The sequence below is a fragment of the Otolemur garnettii genome, unplaced genomic scaffold (assembly GCF_000181295.1).
Source record: "Otolemur garnettii isolate 467f Iridium unplaced genomic scaffold, OtoGar3 scaffold00023, whole genome shotgun sequence".
In the NCBI taxonomy this organism is placed as follows: Eukaryota; Metazoa; Chordata; class Mammalia; order Primates; family Galagidae; genus Otolemur; species Otolemur garnettii.
The window spans coordinates 1,206,028-1,224,545 of NW_003852418.1; the positions used below are offsets into that span (position 1 = coordinate 1,206,028).

At 48.8% G+C, this 18,518-nt stretch overlaps 1 protein-coding gene across 1 annotated transcript in view; it reads left to right on the forward strand.

Annotated features, from left to right (window-relative positions):
• Positions 1-15,517: 15,517 nt before the first annotated feature.
• The window catches only part of BPI (bactericidal/permeability-increasing protein), a 28,639-nt gene continuing 25,638 nt past the window's right edge, over positions 15,518-18,518 (forward strand). The window contains exons 1-2 of the mRNA XM_012803795.2: positions 15,518-15,650; positions 18,283-18,397. Coding sequence (XP_012659249.1) covers positions 15,521-15,650; positions 18,283-18,397 — 245 coding nt within the window. The 5' untranslated portion in view covers positions 15,518-15,520. The remainder of the gene's footprint in view (positions 15,651-18,282; positions 18,398-18,518) is intronic.

Consider the following 18,518-nt stretch of genomic DNA (forward strand, 5'->3'; position numbering starts at 1 on the left):
AGCTGCCTTTTGTTTTATCCACACCAATTGGGCCCTGCCCCACCTTTTGGAAACCCTTCAGTGACACCCGGGTGCTCACAGAACAAAACCCAGACTCTGGAGAGTGACCTCCGAGGCCCTGCAGGGTTCAGCTCCTGCATTGCTTTCTAAATCCTTTTAGATTTACAAAAGAGTTGCAAAGACAGTGGAAAGCATTTCAGTGTACCCGGTTCCCCTCCCGTTAACACCTTCCACAACCACAGCACACCTACCAAAACTAAGAAATTGACATTGCCACAATGACGTATTACTTTTATAGTACATGGAAATGATTATGGGTTTTTTCCTTTTATTGTGGAACATGGCCACAGATATAAAAGACATATATGTATGGCTTGATGAATAATGATAAATATCCTTGAACTCACCAGTCCATTTAGAAACAGAACATTCCTTTTCACCTTGAGTCTCTCTATGTGCCCTTGCTGATCAACCCCCTCCGTCTCATTCACATTCACCAGGGGATGTGAATTTACAGAGGCGGCTGAGTGTCCACGTGGAGAGACTAATGCCTTTGAAGGAAGAATTGATCGCTCACGGTTCTCAGGAAAAGAGGGCATGCCAAGCCACACAGGGCCACGTGGGGAGCATCGGGTTTGGAAGCTGAAGCAGGAGTGAGGGCCAGAGCCTTTACTGGGTTTTCCATGGGAAAGGCAAAGCAGAACAGGACGGCATGCAACTCAAGACTTACCAGTTGTTTATTTCTGGAATTTTCCATTTAATATTTTCTGACCACGGTGGACCACAGGGAACTGAAACCATAGAAAGTGTGACTGCAACTGACTGGGACTACTGCCTAGCATTTCACCGTCTGCATATTTTGATGCATTTCTGTTCTACTGTTAGCAGAGAGTTCTGTTCTCTCCAGGTGAACGATGCTTCTGTGATCATTTCTCGGCCTGTTGCTAATATCCCCGGGCAAGGGCTTCTTTTGGGTTGCCCTGGAAGGTGGAGCATGTGTGCGTGCTCAAATCATAGTGCAACCTCTACCGTTTTACCGAAAACTTTTCCAAAGTTGAATGTCCGCCTGTCCCCTCCAGACCCTCACCATCCTTTGGTGCGTTCTGGCTTAAAACTTTCTTCCAATCCACTGGGTGTGTAATGATATCTCCTTGGGTCTTAATCTGTACATCCATCCTTGATCGATCATGAGGTTAAGCATCATTTCTCATGTTTAGAAATCACTTCTGCTGTTCTGTCATGAAATTTCTGCTCGCTTTTATTTTGCTCGTTTTCTGTTGTGTTATTAGTCTCTTCCTAATTACAGGCAGTCCCTAATTTACAGACCTCTGACTTTATGTACAACTCTCACTAACAAACGGGGCCTATTACAAATCTCTGACATACAACCTGCACTTAGGAATGGAGGCTATTGCAGGTAATAGGTAAACGTACCTGTTCTAACTTACATACAAATTCAACTTAAGGACAAAACTACAGAACCCATCTCGTTCATAACCCAGGGACTAACTGTATTCATAGGCGTCTTTCTTTTTTCTTTTGCTATGCCGATCGTGAAACAAACCACCCGGGAATTTTTCTATATTACGGAAGTTCCTCTGCAGTTAGTTGTGTGTGTTGCAAATGTCCCAGACTATGACTTGTCTTTTCCTTGCCTTTACAGGGTCTTTTGATGAATGGACCCTTGAAATTTTCATGTAGTCAGACTTCTCAAATATTTCCTTATGGTTTAAACTTTTCGTATCTCATTTCAGAAAAAGTCTCATTACAGAATCCTTTTTATAGAGACATTCTCCTATATTTTATTATGACGTTGTAAAGTTTCAACACTTACACTTAAGCCCTTAATCCATCTAGAATGGAGTTTTAATGCGTGGTATGAAATAGGGAATCTTTTCCATCTTCTTCCATATGAAGAGCCAATTACGGCACTGTTTACGACAAGGCCGTCCTCGTCTCTTGGATTTGCAAAGCAGGTTGGGTTGTATATATTGGCTTCTCATATATGAATGAGTAAAAATGTTTAAGGAAAAAGCCAAATGAAGTAAACTGGCAGGTAAGCCTTTTTCCCAGCAAGTCCGTGTCTAGGAATTTATCCTAAAAATTTAAAACCTGTCAATGCAAAAAAAGATGTAGCACAAAGATGTTCTTTAGAAGGACCAAAAATTAGAGAAGAATCTAATTGCATATCCAACAAGAACAAATTTTGTACATCCCCACAGTGGAACCTTATGCAGTCATCTAAAAAGATGTGGTAGATTTTAATGTGGTGACATGAAAGAAAGATTGACAAAGGGCGGACTGTGGACCCACAAACAAGGTCAAACAATCAAGTTCATGAACTCATCCTGGAAAAAGTGCTATATACTTCATTGCTGAATATCACTGTGGCCAATATCCAGATGGCCAAAGGGAGTGCTTTTGTTTTTTTTGAGACCGAGTCTCAAGCTGTCGCCCTGGGTAGAGTGCTGTGGCATCACAGCTCACAGCAACCTCAAACTTGAGCTAAAGCAATTCTCCTGCCTCAGCCTCCCAAGTAGCTAGGATTACAGGTGCCTGCTGCAACACCCGATTAGTTTTTGATTGTAGTGCTCATTGTCGTTTGGCAGGCCCGGGCTGGATTTGAACCCTCCAGCTCTGGTGTATGTGGCTGGCGCCCTGGCCACTGAGCTACAGCTGCCGAGCCCCAAAGGGAGTACTTTGAAGGTAACCGTGTGATATTCAGCAATGAGGTATGTAGCATTTTTTTCTAGAACGAGTTTGTGAACTTAATTGTCACACCTTGTGCTAAAAGAGCTGTGATGGCCATTACCGAAAAAGAGTTCCAAAATTACTTTGAGGGGTGCACTAGGTGCTGGCGTAGGTGCATAGCTTCCCAAGGGGAGTACTTGCAAAGTGACAATAGTGATATTCAGCAATGGGGTTGATAGCACTTTTTCTAGATTGAGTTCATAAACTTCATTGTCCAACCTGGGACTCCTGTTACTCAACAATAAAAGGAAACATTATTGACAGATGCAGCCCCATGGATGAACTTCAAAGCACTATGCTAAGTGAAAGAAGCCAGGTCCAAAAGGCTCCACACTCTATGATTCCATGTATGTGGTATTCTGGCCACAGTAAGCTTGGAGGAAAACAGAACATCAGGGGTTGCCAAGGGCTGGGATCATGGGAGAGGTTGATATAGAGGCAAGGGTACTTTGGGCGGCAGGTCAAGGCTCTGTTCCACATCTTGATTGTGGTGATGATTACAGGATTGTGGGTTTGTCAGAACTCATAGGTATCTACACTAGAAAACATATCCTTTATTGTATGTATGCGATGCCTTGATAAGGGATGAGAACTATGAAAAGTGTTGCATACAATACCTTTATAAATTAAAATAAACCAACAATGCGGGAGCTAAAGAAAAATATATTATGTAAGGACATTTAATGATTTGGGAAAACATTCCCAATGCTGTCAAATGAGCATCCAGGTTGCATACTTACATCATATATGAGCATATACACACAAATGCACACGTACATGCACATACCAGCAGATAGAAAAACTGCTGGATATATACAAAAAACCAGGATCCACATGTTGTTTTGCTTCTGTGTTTTCTGATTTTCCCACGACGACCACACTTTGTCCCAGCTCTTTGAAACTGCTGGAGTCCAGGGCTGGCTCCAGGAGACTGGGAGGGAGTGGCCACTCCACAGCTGGGAAAACTGCAGCCTCCAGATGAACCCTGGACCCCATCCTGTCACTGTTTGGTTTCCTCCCTGGGCAGACAAGGCAGGGGACTGGAAGAGTGGGACGGAAATTCAAACTCAGAAGCCCCCCTCAGACGCCATAAGGTGGCCTGGTCCTCTCTGAACCAGAGGCTCCTTCACACACGCAGCCCCTACCCCCAGCTGCCTGGGCTCTTGGGGATGAACACAAAGTCAAGAGGGCACCCTCTCGTGCCCACCAGATTGACTCCCAATTAATCACTTACCAACTGTGTGACCTTGGGCCAGTTACTCAACCTCTCTGTGTCCTCCATAATGTGAGAATAAAGATGGTGCCTGCCTCGTTAGGATGCTGGGCTTACACACACATGTAAGGCCAAGAGCTTCACAACCATGTCTGGCATCATTTATGTGCCTGATAAATAGTTAGGATTCTTGGAAAAATACAGCTGGTAGATGTACAAGCCTACTAGTCTCATCACAGGGCAGGTGGATGTCACAGGATTACAGGCCTGACACCTCCAAAACAATTTTTAAGTGACTCAGGGACTTCGCTTGTACTTTCCCACATCCCGGAGGGAACAGGCACAGCCTACAGAAGTACTTCCTAATGTTTCCCTCTGTCCAATTGTCCACTGCCCACATCACAATCACTATCCCATCTTTCTCCTAACTCCCTTCATTCAGCCAACGAGTGCTTATTGAGCACCTACTATGTGCCAGATACTATTCTGGGCTCTTAGAATAGATCAAGGAAGGAAACAGATGAAGAATGCCCCTGGGTGGATCCCAGAGCCCTCCCAGAGTTAAGCCCAGACCTTTGGTCTTTCTCTCCCCTCCCTTCTGTCCTCATTCTGATACCCAGAACCCAAGAAAAGCCTACAGCCCCCTCCTCAGAGGGCAGGGGAGAAGAAGAGGTTGAGTAGGCAAAGCCAGACTTGGCAGGCAGGACTCCAGCAGAGGCTGGTCATCCCCAGCCCTCAGCAACCGTGTCCCATTCTCAGTGGAGAGCTCCTGCCCCAGCCTGGCACACAGTGGGAACCAGCAATAGTGGTCTTATTTCACGGTGCTTGTCTTGTTTCCAGTTGGAAGGGCATTGACTGCTGGGCACAGAGTCCCACCGTTGTCCACTCCTTGAGGAATTTACAGGATAGGTCAAGGTGCACAGTAGGTTCTTGGTGGTGAGCAGGGCCCTCCGGGGATCTCTGAGCTGCTTGCCGAGGCCATGAATGGACAATGTCAGAAGCCAGTGATGCACTGGGAGGTGGGGAGGCATGGGGTAAGGAGCGGCATCAGCGGCCCAACCAGGGTTACTCATAACAGGCAGAAAGCCCAAAGCCAGGACGGCGCTCCCACACTTCTGACACCCTTACCTGGCTCATCCCCCACCCCGTTAGGCCTCAAGGTACCTCTGTGAGCCCTGTGAGACATGCAGCGGGTGCAATAGGAGAACACCAGGGTGTTGACTTGTCCTCTGTTCCACCCCTTAGTACCTATGAGACCTCAGCAACCATCCTGACCCTCAGTGTCTTCATCTGCAAAACAGGAAGGATTAAATAAGACGTTGTGCATGGAAGCATTTTGTGAATGCTCATCCTCCCTTTTCCCTCAGGAAGGAAAACTGCCTTCAAGACTCCTGGGGACCTGGGGACGATTCCAGGACACTTCCTTGTGTGGCTCCTATCACCTGTGTCACTATGGGCACTCAAGACACACATGCATGCTCAAGTACAACCCCACATACGCACCAAAACTTATGGGCATTGTACCCACTGATAGGTAAAAACTGAAAAAAAAGAGATCGGAACACTCAAGACCAAAGGGTAAATAAGGCGGCACTTGGGTGCAAGTGGGATAAAAATCTAAAGGACATTACCGGGGGTTTAGGGGAGGGAGGTCTGATCTTATATAGCTGGCCAAGGGGGAACTGGTTTCTATGAAGAACGACCAAACTCTTACTCCTGGTGGGTTCTTTCTGATCGGACGGACAGCGTATTTCCCTCAGCCGGGTCTGTAACTGGGCGGGTGCCAGGATGAACCTGCAGCACATCTCTTATCTGAGTTCTGGCCACCTGTTAGTCTCACCAATGGCTTCTCAAGATGGGGTTAATTTGGCCACCCTAACACCAACCAGGGTTTCTCCTTTCAAGCAACAGAAAGCAACTGTGGCTGGTTTGAACAGAAAATGTATCATTTGACTTACAGAATTTTTTTTTTCTTTTGAGACCGAGTCTCCCTTTATCCCTCTCAGTAGCGTGCTGTGCTGTCACAGCTCACAGCAACCTCAAGCTCTTGAGCTTAAGCGATTCTCCTGCCTTAGCCTCCCAAGTAGCTGGGACCACAGGTGCCCACTGTAGTCCTACTGGCTATTTTTTTAGAGATGGGGTCTCACTCTTGCTCAGGCTGGTCTCAAACCTGTGAGCTCCGGCAATCCATATGCCTCAGCCTCCCAGTGTGCTAGGATTACAGACATAAGCCACCGTGCCCAGCCCTGACTGACAGAATTAGAGGAAATTCTCCAGGTCTCTACTCAAAAGGCAGAGTGAATGTTATTCAAATTAGTTGAGGTGCACACTGAGCATTGCACACGGAGCATTGTGTTTGGCACCGAGTAAGCACTCAGTAAACATTATCTAAAAATAATGAAAGCACATCTTATCACGGGACGCGTCTACTCAATCCTTTGATAGCTCCAACTGTCCACCAGAGAAATCCTAGTTCCTGGGTGGTGGATTCTCATGTGGGTGGGAGGAGTAGGGGGTGCAGGCTCTGAATTCTTTTTTTCTGAAAGTCTCACTTTGTCACCTTCAGTAGAGTGCTGTGGCATCATAGCTCACAGAAACCTCAAACTCTTGGGCTCAAGCGATTCTCTTGCCTCACCCTCCCAAGTAGCTGGGACAACAGGTGCCCACCGCAATGCCTGGCTATTTTTATTTTATTTATTTATTTATTTATTTATTTATTTTTTGCAGTTTTTGGCAGGGGCCAAGTTTGAACCCACCACCTCCAGTATATGGAGCCAGCACCCTATTCCTTTGAGTCACGGGTGCTGCCTGCCTGGCTATTTTTAGAGACAGGGTCTCACTCTGGCTCAGGCTGGTCTTGAACCTGTCAGCTTGGGCAATCCACCCGCCTCGGCCTCCCAAGTGCTAGGATTACAGGCATGAGCCACTGTGCCTGGCCCCAGGCTCTGGATTCTTTCCAAGCGTCTGTAAACCCACGGTGCCCATGGAGCATCATCTGCAGGCCAGCACACATCCTCCATCCCTCTCCAGGCTTCCCTGCTGCCCTGGTTCCTCCCTCCTCCCCTAGAAATCTGGAATGTCTACTCTGAATCTGGCTGAATTCTGGTAGCTCAATGAGCCTGGTTCTCTAGCTGGGCTGGAGTCTCTGTGGCTGAAAGGCACTGTGAATCAGCACTTTGTTTCTCTGTGTGCTTAGCTCCCCAGGTACAGAGTGGGTAGAGGGCAGGGATCGGGCAAGGCAAGTTCTGGGCCTTCTGTTCCAGGTCCCCTCTAGCCAGACACTATCAAATGTATCCCATGCCCCTGGCTCCTCCTATCAAATGTCTGTAAACTGGGGACTAAAATGCAAGTTTATTTAAAGAAGTTGCCTGGAAATGAGCACACTGCAACCCAACCATTATACCCTCATATTAATTTAAATAAAGTTAAAAAAAAAAAAGAAGTTGCTAAATTTGTAGTGGCTGTTTCCGAAATCAGTGCTTTACAAAGACTTAGAGGGTCGCTGACCTCTAGGAGGAAGACCACAGCCTGACCCCCTAACCCAGTGCCACCATCTTGCCCCTCCCAATCCCACCGTGCAGCTCTCCCTCCACCTGACCTGTCCTTCTCCCACACTTGCTCCAGTCCTTCTGAAGGTACCATGTCCCACCTGGACTGTGACACCAGCTTTCTAGCAGCCTTCAGGCTTGGCGCTCCCCTTTCCCTTCCCCCAATATATCCTGCACATAGCGGTCAGAGGGACTGTTCTAGAAATGCACATCTGGTCATGCTGCTTGCTCTGGGCCCCACCATGCAGCCAGTTACCTGGAATTTTCTAGCCCAGTTTTCCAGGAATGGCTGAACAAGCAGGGAGCACACTGCAGGCCTGGCCGCCTTCCCCATGTGCCTGACAGAGGAGGGCTTGAGTTTTGCAGCTTCCTGGACTGGGAGATCCCCCTTGAGTTCCCCAGCCTAAACATATCCAGTCACCTGAGCCACCAGAGGGTTCCACTTGACTCCTGTCAGTAGGAAGAACTGGAGTTCCCAGTAGGGAAAGAACTGAAGCCTTCTGGAGTACCTACTCAGAGCTGGACCAGCTGCAGGTGCTGTGAACACATGGTCACACCAACTCTTGGGCAAACCCTATAAGACTGACATTACTACCCCACTTTACAGATGAAGAAACTGAGGATGGCTGAGGCGTGACCCTTAGTAAGGGGTGGAAGTATGGTATTACTAGGCTGCGTGGGCAGCATTTATTTCCCTCAACAAAGAGTAATAACTGCACATGGCCCAGGCCTGGCATGCCAAGGGCTGTAAATTTTGCATGGAATAAACGTAAGATGCCATTCAAGGGAGGGAAAACAGGGAAGGCTCCTTAGAGGACACAGTGCTGCATTCCAGGAGTGGGAACTGCACCTTCAAAGGCTGGCCATGTGACAAAGCTCCATGTTCAAGGTTATTCCTCTAAGTTAACGTTTCTGGAGGTCTAGTATCAACTGGGGGAGTCCAGGTTCTATCACCTACCTTCTACATCAGAACGGGGAGAGGGTTGGAAATCTGCATATTAATAAGCTCCTGGATGAATCTACTTAGAAGCTGCAGTTTGAGAACCAACAGGGTGGGGCATGGAAGGCCCTATGGACTTGTTAAGGAAATGGGCCTTGTCCCCTGGTGATTCTAAGCCAAGTGAGGACAGTGCTGGTGTGGGCTGCAGAGAGATCTCTTTGGTAGATGGAGATGGCAAGCCTGGAGACTGGGCGCCCAAGGCTGCAGCAGCCCTTAGGAGGCCAGGGGTGGGAAGTAAGGTCTGAGGTCTGGACTTCAGGGTTATCAAGGAGGTGGAAAGGACAGAGAGAGAGAAGGAGGATTTGAGGAGCAACTCCAGGGCCTGGGTCCAGGGAGGATATGGGAGCTGGGTTTTGAGAAATGGTGGAATTGGGGCGGGCCTTCCAGGCAGGGCTTAAGCCCAAGAGTTTGAGGTTGCTGTGAGCTATGATGCCACAGCACTCTACCAAGGGTGACGAAGTGAGACTTTGTCTCAAAAAAAAAAAAAGAAAGAAAGAAAGAAAAAGGGGGTACATGGCCCTTAGGTGAGTACTAGGGTCAGGGCCCAGCATTGGGTAATAATTAGAGTCAAGCAGATCTGGGGGATGAAGAGGGTTTGGGGCCCTTGGGTGAGGGCAAGGTTGGAGCCTGGCTTTGGGTGATGGTTGGGGTCAGGAGGCCCTAAAGGATGATCAGGATGTAGGGCCTTTGAGTGAGGACTAGTGTTAGGGCCTGGCTTCGAGTGATCCTTGGTGTAGGGTATGCCTTGGAGATAAAGAGGATTTGCGGCTCTTTGATGAGGAGTAGGGTTAGAGCCCTGCTTGAAATGTTAATTAGGGTCAGATAGGCCTGGGAAATGAAAGGGTTCCCATTGGATGAGGCCTAATGTTAGGGCCCACCTTTGGGTGATAATTAGGGTCAGGTTGGCCTACAGGTTGAAGAGTGTTTGTAGCCCTTGGGTTAGGGCTTGGCTTAGGATTATGATTGGGGCCAGGCGGCCCTGGGAAATAAAGAGAGTTCGGGGCCCTTAGGTAAGGGCGAAGGTTACAGCCTGGCTTCTGGTGATATTTAGGCTCAGGCATTCCTGGGGGCTGAAGAGGGTTTGGGGCCCTTGGGTGAGTAGTAGGGTTAGGACCTGGCTTCATGTGATAATTAGGTTCAGAGGGCCCTAAGAGATGATGATGATTTGCGGCCTTGGAGTGAGGGCTGACGTTAGGGCCCATGTCCCAGGGATGACTAGGACGTGGGCCACTGGTCTTGTTGAGTCCGTTGGGTCCACCAGAGAATGCAGCACCCTAAAGGTATCTCACAGACCAGCCTTAGGTTTTTATAAGGGTGATGTTATCTGAGGGAGGAATGAGGAAATCTACGAATCCTCAGGACCATCAGCTGTGTGACTCCTGAGTCGTCAGTGATTATAGGAGAGCAAGCTAGGACATGACAGCTGGTGGCACGTACACTTGCCTGTGCCTTTGCAGAGTTTAGGCCCCTACCAGATAAGTTTTCACCTTATGGCCTTTTATTTATTTTATAAAGGGTGGTTTCAAAACCAGAGCTCACCCCCAGGTCCTGCTCCTCACTGACCTCACTCTGGTCCCAGAGCCTCACATTCTTCTTGCCCCAGGGCCCAGCCACAGCAGCCCTCTGCCAGGAGTTTTCTTTGGGACTAATCCTCAGCTTCTTGGGGCTCAGCGGAGCCCACACTGATTTCCTAATGTGGCTGAGGGGAACTAGGTCTCTGGATGTCAGAGGCCGCTGGATATTTGGCAACTGCCAACTGCCCTTGGTAACTGCCAACTGCCAACTGCCCTTCTTCCTTGTTGCTTTGCTACCCAGGGCCCTCCCTGGGGCTGGAGGAGGCCAGGCCTGCCGAGAGCCAGCACTGGGACACAGGTGAAGCTCTTCAGTTTCCTGAGAAAAAGAAGGGAGAGAGACGCCCCCACTTCCACCAGCCCCTGGGAGAGCTGCTCTGCTTCCCGTTTTCCCTTCCCTTGACCTTCAGCTTGTCCCAGAAACTGCCCTTTGTGTAGAGTGTAGGCCTAGGCTGTCTATCTCAGAAGCCACCCTCCTTCCCTCAGCCCCAGGCACTGAGGTAGGCCACCTCCTCCACAAAGCCTTGGGGGATTATCAGGCCGGCCTGAGCTTGGCCTACTTAAGTCTCCAAACACTCAAAGTCTGGGATTTATGCTCTGAGCATCTGGCTCCTTTCCATATATTCACTGTTGAATGTATCTTATGTCCCACTCTGGGACAGCAGTGGTAATGACAGTAACGATGATGATGATGGTGATGAGAGCATCAGCCCCACAGCACTCCCCTTGGAGGCTGATAGCCTTCGGGACCTCTGATTACTCAAAGGCGCCCTTTTATGAGACTAGAAGTTGGGAAGAAGGCAGACATTCTTTTTTAGCCAAACAACGCAGAGCGGACTCTCTCCAGAGTTTATGCCACAGTATAGAACATCTGATTCTTTTCAATACTATGCCTTGAGATCAGATCTCCGGGAGGACCTATTCCTCCCTCCCCTTCACCCTCCTACATCTACCACGAGCCCCTCCCCAACCCAGGATCAAAGAAGAGCAACGCGCACTGGACGTCAGATGCCCCACGGAAGTAGGACCCTGGTGGGTGAAGAAGGGAAAGGGCTGGAGGACCAGGAGGCTGGAGGGGTAGGAGATGTTTCCAGGGCCTCAGCTGATCTCAGGGGTGGCCCGAGGTTAGACCTGACAATCTGGATCTAAGGAAGAACGTGTGCCCGAGGAAGGAGTGGGGGGACAGTGAGGACGCTGAGTTTCAGGAAGGTTAAGCTAGCAGCCCACAGATACACACAGTCAGTGGCAGGGCGGGGCTGGGAGCCCAGGTACTTGAGGCTCAAATCCGTGGACCAGCTTTCTTGTGGTGCTGCCAGGGGCTTGCTGAAGGCAGGAATGGCTGTTTGTCTTCACGGCACCTGGCCAAGTGGAAGGCTCCCAGAGGCAAGGGGAACTGGGATTCTTCTCTCTCTGCACCTGCCCTGCCCCCTCGGCCAGAGGACCAAGAACTCAGTTGGCAGGGCCTGTAGTGTGTTTTCCTGGGGCCCCCACAGCTCTCCAGTCAGCTCGTGAGGAAGGTTGAGTGATGACTATTTCCCGAGTGTTGGATAGAAATGGGGTGGTAGTTCACGGAAAGGAGAAGAGGCCAGTCCAGAGACAAAAGGAAGTTTATTAAAGAAAAGAACAGAGGTAGGGTCTGAATCAGAGTCGCGCCAGCCCCTCCTGGTTTCACTTGATCTTTATCAAGTTTGTGGGTATTGCAAGAATGTGGGTGGTGGGTAGCCATGGGACGGACTACCTCCCGCAGAGGGGCTGTCAGCTTGGGTGGGAAATCCACACTCCACATTGTTCCAGGAGTGATCGATCGCCCTGCAATATTCCAGAGACGTGGGGCTTTAACTACTGTTCTGCAGGTAGACCTCTGGACCTCAGGCTTTGCCACTGTTCTGCTGTTTGACCTTTGGCTCAATCCATTTAACTCCCTGGCCCTGTTTCTCTAAATGGCTACCTCACTAAAATGGCCACACTTATGCTAAGGGGGTATCTAGGGTTTGAGGGTCCCTTTCCCACACTCAGCACCTTCTCCACGCAAACGGATTCACTTTATCCTCAGAACAACTCCCATGGCAGCCACTGTTTCCTGGTCTTTAATGAGGAGCCCAAATTTCAAAAGATCGAGGAACTTGACTAGATTCCCACAGAGGAGGTAGAGTGGCCAGGTTCATAAACATAGGTCTACCTGGCTCTAAACCAAATTAGCTTTCTTCTGGAAAAAGCCAACAGCCTGAGGACAGAAGCGCATGAAAACAGACTGAACCAGCTCCTGAACTAACCACTTCTTCACTCTATCTATGAATTCATACGGAGTTAATATACTTTCCTCATGATTTAAGCCATGTTGTACTGGGACAGCAGGAAAGTTTGGGGGATGATAGAATTGTGGTTACACGTATCTTTTTTTTTATGCAGTTTTTGACCAGGGCTGGGTTTGAACCCACCACCTCTGGCATATGGAACAGGCGCCCTACTCCTTTGAGCCACAGATGCTGCCCGGTTACACATATCTTAACATGTATCTAAACTCATAGAACTAAAAGAAAACTCCATGAAACAAATATGGCATAATGTTAAGATTTTATAAACCTGGGGAATCCATTCTTGTCAATATATTCGAAAGATTTTATGACAATTTCAGGGGAAAAAAGCAGAAGCAAGATGAGGAAGTGGAGGAAGATACGTGGGAAGAGGCCTGTTTCGATGTGATGGCTGGCACTGCTGCAGCCATCCTGCAGCCATAAAAGAAGTCAGTCTGAGGGCAAATCTGAGATGCCGGGATGGCAGAACAGAGAGATGGAAAGATGACCCTGTAGATGTCTGTTAGCTACTAAACCAACCAGAATCTCAAACCTGTCCTCCCTTTGGCCTTCCTCTCTGAGACGATAAATTTGTTTATTGTTGAAGTGACCATGAGTTGGGAGTTTCTGACACTTGGTTGAAGACACTGTCACTGATTCAGAATAGAAAATTAGATCTGAAACAGTGGGCCACTTCTATGGCAGTGGCAGTGCTGTAAAGGAGGCCAGAGAGTCATTGATGGGCTCATCTGGATTTGGCTTGGCATGAGCCATCAGGGGAAGCTGTACGGTGGCTTGTTCAGATACTTGCCAGCCATTTTAAAATTCCAATTTTATAGCAAGCTTAAGTCATCATCATGTGATTTCATCTTACTGCTCCTTTACTAACTGGTATCTTCACCGATGCAACATCTGCCTGGGCCTGTGGGGTACTCAGGAACTTTGGGCAGTTAAGAGTTGGAGGTGTTGGGTGGTGCCTGTAGCTCAGTGGTTAGGGCACCAGCCAGATACACGGAGGCTGGCAGGTTTGAACCTGGCCTCGGCCAGTTAAACAACAATGAAAACTGCAGCAAAAAAATAGCCAGGCATTGTGGTGGGTGCCTGTAGTCCCAGCTACTTGGGAGACTGAGGCAAGAGAATCGCTTAAGCCCAGGAGTTTGAGGTTGCTGTGAGCTGTGGCGCCATGGCACTCTACCAAGGGTGATATAATGAGACTCTGACTCAAAAAAAAAAAAAAAAAAAGAGCTGGAGGTGTTCAAAAATGAGCAAGGTAATTTTTCAAAAATCTAACTTGACAACAAGTCATCAATCTATGCTGGCTGCTACTTAGAATTATCTCCCATGTACAGATGCAGATGTCGGAGTCTGGGGTCTCCAGTTGCTTGGAGGAAGGTAGAGCTGGAGTGAGAGTCTAAGGTGACAAGACTTCTGGAAACCGCCCAGGTAGGGGGGAAAGTCTTCACTCTATAAAAGGCACAATAACCATGGCCGTGATGTGATTGCTCTGTAACTGTTTCCTCATCTCCAAAACAGGGAAGAATCATCCCTCCCTCTTAGGTTGTCTTAGGCTGGGAAATAATACCTGTAAAGCATCTGGCACATAGTAGGTGCTCTGTACATGGCCACTGGTTTCATTCTTAAGCAAACCAGAAGGATTCGGACTGTTTCAGTGGGGAGCAGGGAGGGAGATCCTTTTAGAACCAACTGAAAAGAGGAAGAAAATAAAACCTCAGAAGGTCCCAGTCCTCCAGGCGCATCAGGCTTCATTAGACTTTCATAACATCAGAGTCTGAGAGACAAGGCACCAGGGGGCTGATGGGGACCCAGCAGGAGAGGAGTCCACTGCCTCCTCCACAGCCCCGCCCCTCCTCTCATCACCGTGGAGACCGAGCAGGCTGCCCAGCGGGGTGCCTGCCCACCCAAGGCCTGAGGCTGCTGCAGAGGGAGGGAAAGAGGCCTGAGCAGACAGGGACCTGTCTGGAAAGCTGGGCTGGGGGTTGAGAGTGACTCAGGCTGGTGCAGGGTACGCCTGGTGGACTGTGTTTCGATCCCAACTCTGCTAGCAACTTGCTGGGTGGCTATGGGAAGAAGACTTCTCGTGGAGCCCTGGGCTCTGAGCCTCTTCAAGGAAGGGATAAAAATATATAAGAGACTCTTGGTTAAGAACACTGTAGGATGAGGAAACAATGAACTATTTCTTGCTGGGGAGAACATTGCTACATATCATTTATGGAAAAAAGGAAACTTACCAAACTGACCTGTGTGATTCCATATCCGTTTGTTGAAAGACAAATACACACAGACTGCCTCACTATTCTCACCAACAAAAGGCAGAGAGGGAGAGAAATACTCTAAAACACACATCATCTTGCCTCTGAAAAAGGGGATTACATGTAATTCTCACCCTTGTTTCTTTCTCAAATTTTGGCCAATGAACGCGATGGATTACTTTTGAAATAGTGTAACCTTAACACGCATAGCTGCCTTTGGGTGCTGACTAAGCAGGGACATTGTGCTAAATGCTTTACATGGTTTAAAGCTCCTTCCGTCCTTATAATCATGGGGTGGGGGAGGGGAAGAACTATTCTTTTCCCCACTCTGCAGGGGAAGAAACTGAGGTTCAGAGAGATTAGGGGCTTAAGGTCAGACCACTACAGAGCGGCTGAGTTGAGATTTAAAGACGCAGTCCAAAGACTAGACTCCAAAATTGTAAACATTACCACTTTCTTGTCTCAGGACAAGAAAATGGTAAAAGGTCTGTTTTCTTTGATGTTTTACTATAAAAAAACAAAAGAAATCAAAAGTAGAAAAGTGTAATGAACCCATGTGTACCTACCACCCAGCTTTAACTCCTTAGATGGGGGGATTTGGGCAGGAGCTTAGATGGGGGTGCTTAGGGAGGGGGACCAGCACACACACTCACACTTGTGAGGCTTCCAGACTCCACTTCTGGCTACCTTGGAGCCCCCACTATGATGGAGAAGTGCAGCTGCCCTCCCCCCTCCCCCCTCCCCCCTCTACCCGGTTCCTTCCTCCTTTCCACATTCTACTGACTTGCATTTCCCCAGCTGGCTTCTTTATAGGTTCCTGGTTCCCCTCCAAGGCCTTTGAGGTGTTGGCAGCTGTGGAGGACGAGGGAGGACATGGCCAGGGGCCTTGACAACGTGCTGAGACAGGCACTCCTGGTGGTGCTGGCCGCCGTGGGCACAGCCATGATAACAGCTACCAACCCTGGTGCTGTGGCCAGGATCTCCCAGAAGGGCCTGGACTACGGTAATTGGATACTTTCCTTCCCTCCTCTCCTATTCCCAAAGAGCACTTATTGAACTCTTACTGTATGCAACCCTTCAGGTCCAAGACCTGGCATGCTCACAGTTCTGCAAAATAGGTCCCCTTACCCCTGGTTGACATACGAAGAAGGCGAGGTGGGAGCTGCCCAAGATCACAGGCTGGGAAGGGGCAGAGCATGGGTCTAGAAGACTTCAAGCCCAGTGCTCAGACCACCGAGGGTCCTCATGGCCCCATTCTTCTCTCTACCCAATGCACATCTCAGGCTTCTAAGGTCCTTCTTCTCTCCAAAGCTGGCTCTCAACCTTGTCGTTTGCCTCCAGGGGCTGAGGTGGCTGAGCACAGGGAAGGAAAGTGTGGTGAAGCCCCTCCTCCACGCTCTCCCCGGTCGGTGCAGGGGCTGGAAGCCATACTGTGTGCAGTACTCCACTGGGTGACCAGAGATGTCCCCCTAGGCCACTCATCTGGGCCCAGACAAGACAGAGTGACACAGAATAGCCTGTGGAACCTGCTGGGACTTGTGCCAGGCACTGTGCTGTGGAGCTTTACACACAAGATCTCATTTATCCTCACTTCAACCCTGGACAGAACATACTGGGACTATCAGCATTCACACATGAGACTGGGCCGGCTGGACTTGAGCTCTGGTCTTGGCTGATGCCCAGCACAGGCTGCTTGATGCTGCCTCCTGGTGGCAGAGATGACCTGCAGGACAGCAGGTGATTCTCCAGCCTTAGACAAAACAAATCAAGAGGAAGGCAGATCCTCACTGGCTGGTATATCCCTGGGGAACAGGACAGGACTCAGGGAGATCTAGTATTTTACCCCTGAATTCCTAGCCCAGCCCAGGCAGAACATCTCTGAATCCTGGAGTGTGGACAGAAGGCCCTCGCGAGCTAAGAGGAAGGAGTGTGCCTTTGCTCCAAACCCAGACCTGAGGTGACCCTGATGATTTCCTGGGAGCAAAGGCTCAGACAAGGGCCTTAACTTCTGGTCTATCAGAGCAGCCTCAGTTTCCCCCTCTATTCGTGCCCCATGTTGCAATCAGAGTGAGTTTTCTGAAATGCAGCAAATTTGTTCATCTCCCTCTGCTGCCGGCTTATACCATCATTGGCTCCTTAGTGCCGTCAGAAGCTGTCCTGACCCTCTGGCATGGCATTTGAGACCCTCTAAGTCCTGGCCCAACCGACTTACAGATCCTGGCCACCTCACATTTTCCTTCCCCTCCAGGTAGAGACCCTGTACACGTTGTTTACTTTTAAACCCTTAGAAGGGCCTACCCCAGAGCATGGGCTCTAGAATCAGAAAGCCTGGTTTCAAATCCCACCTCCACCACCTGTCAGCCATGTGACCCTGAGGAGGGGCCCTGGACTTTCTGAGCCTCAGCTTCCTCATCCGTGAAATGGGGGTAGTGACAAGACCTGTTGTCTAAGATTGTTAAGATCCAACAACTTAATTCACATACATAGCGTAGCACAGTGCCTGGCACAGAATAAGAGCTTGAACAAATTTATTATTTTATTATTGTTTTTTCCTAACTGGATTTTGGAAAACACAGAGCCAGAGCTCTGTTATCTTAGTACTAACTCCTTCTCAAGTGATGCGTTTGACTTATAATAGTTTGCTAGCCACATAACAACTGCTGGTAGCATTCCTGCCATCGAAGCGTTTATTTATTTATTTATTTATTTACCCAACAAATACTAGATGGTTTCTAAGTGCCAGGAACTATGAAAACAGTAGGGGACACACTAGTAAATAAAACCGACATTGCTGCTGACCTTGGGGTGGGTTTTGGGGGGCTTCCATCTGGTAAGAGTGACATTAATCAGAGTCATGTGACTAAATGTATAATTGCAAATGGGGCTACAGGCTCCAAAGGGGACTTCTATGATATTCTGAGAATGATAACCAAGGGGCCTATTCTAGTCTACTAGGTCAGGGGAGACTCCCAGAGGAAGTGACGATTGAGGTGACCGGAAGTTGACCAGGTGAATATGGGAGGGAAGAGTTTCCTAGGCAGCAATAGCACATGCAAAGGTCCTGTGGTACCACTCGAAAAACCAGAGGTGAGGTGGTTTTGGGGATATAGCAAAGAGCAAGCAACAAAGTGGGTGTTCAATAAATACTTGCAGGACACATGTTTGGGTGTCTAGGGGATGATGGTTTAAATCAGAGGTCAGAAAACTACAGCCCACAGACCAAATCTGGCCTGCCATATATCTCTGCATGCCTGATGAGCTGGGAGTGGTTTTTGTACCTTTAAATGATTGAAAGGAATCAAAAGAAGAATAGTATCTCACATGTGAAATTTATATGAAATTCAAAATTCAGTGTCCATAAATAACGTTCTTATTGGAACACAGGCGCATTCACTGGTTCATGCGTTGTCTGTGGCTGCTTTGGTGCAGTGACAGAAAAAGTGTGACCCACCAAGCTGAAAACAGTTACTCTCTGGCTCTTTTATAGGAAACCTTAACGACCCCTATTTGGGACCCATCCAGTCCCACTGTCTGTGTTGTGGACAGGGGCCACGTGTTGAGAGCCAGCCCTGACCTGCTGGCCTGGGCTTACCAGCTGTGCCTCTGACCATCATTCCCTGTTCTCTCCCCTTCAGCCTGCCAGCAGGGGATGGCCGTGCTGCAGAAGGAATTGGAAAGGATCAAGATTCCAGATTATGCAGCAAAGTTTAAAATCAAGCATTTGGGGAAAGGGCATTATAACTTCTACAGGTGAGGCCTGTCAGAGTTCAGTCCCCAATATATTGAACTTGCAGTGTTCTGGGGCCCCCAACACCTAGAATCGCAGAGCCACAAACTGCCGCTTTCTGAGTTTAGGGTCCCGGAGCCAGTA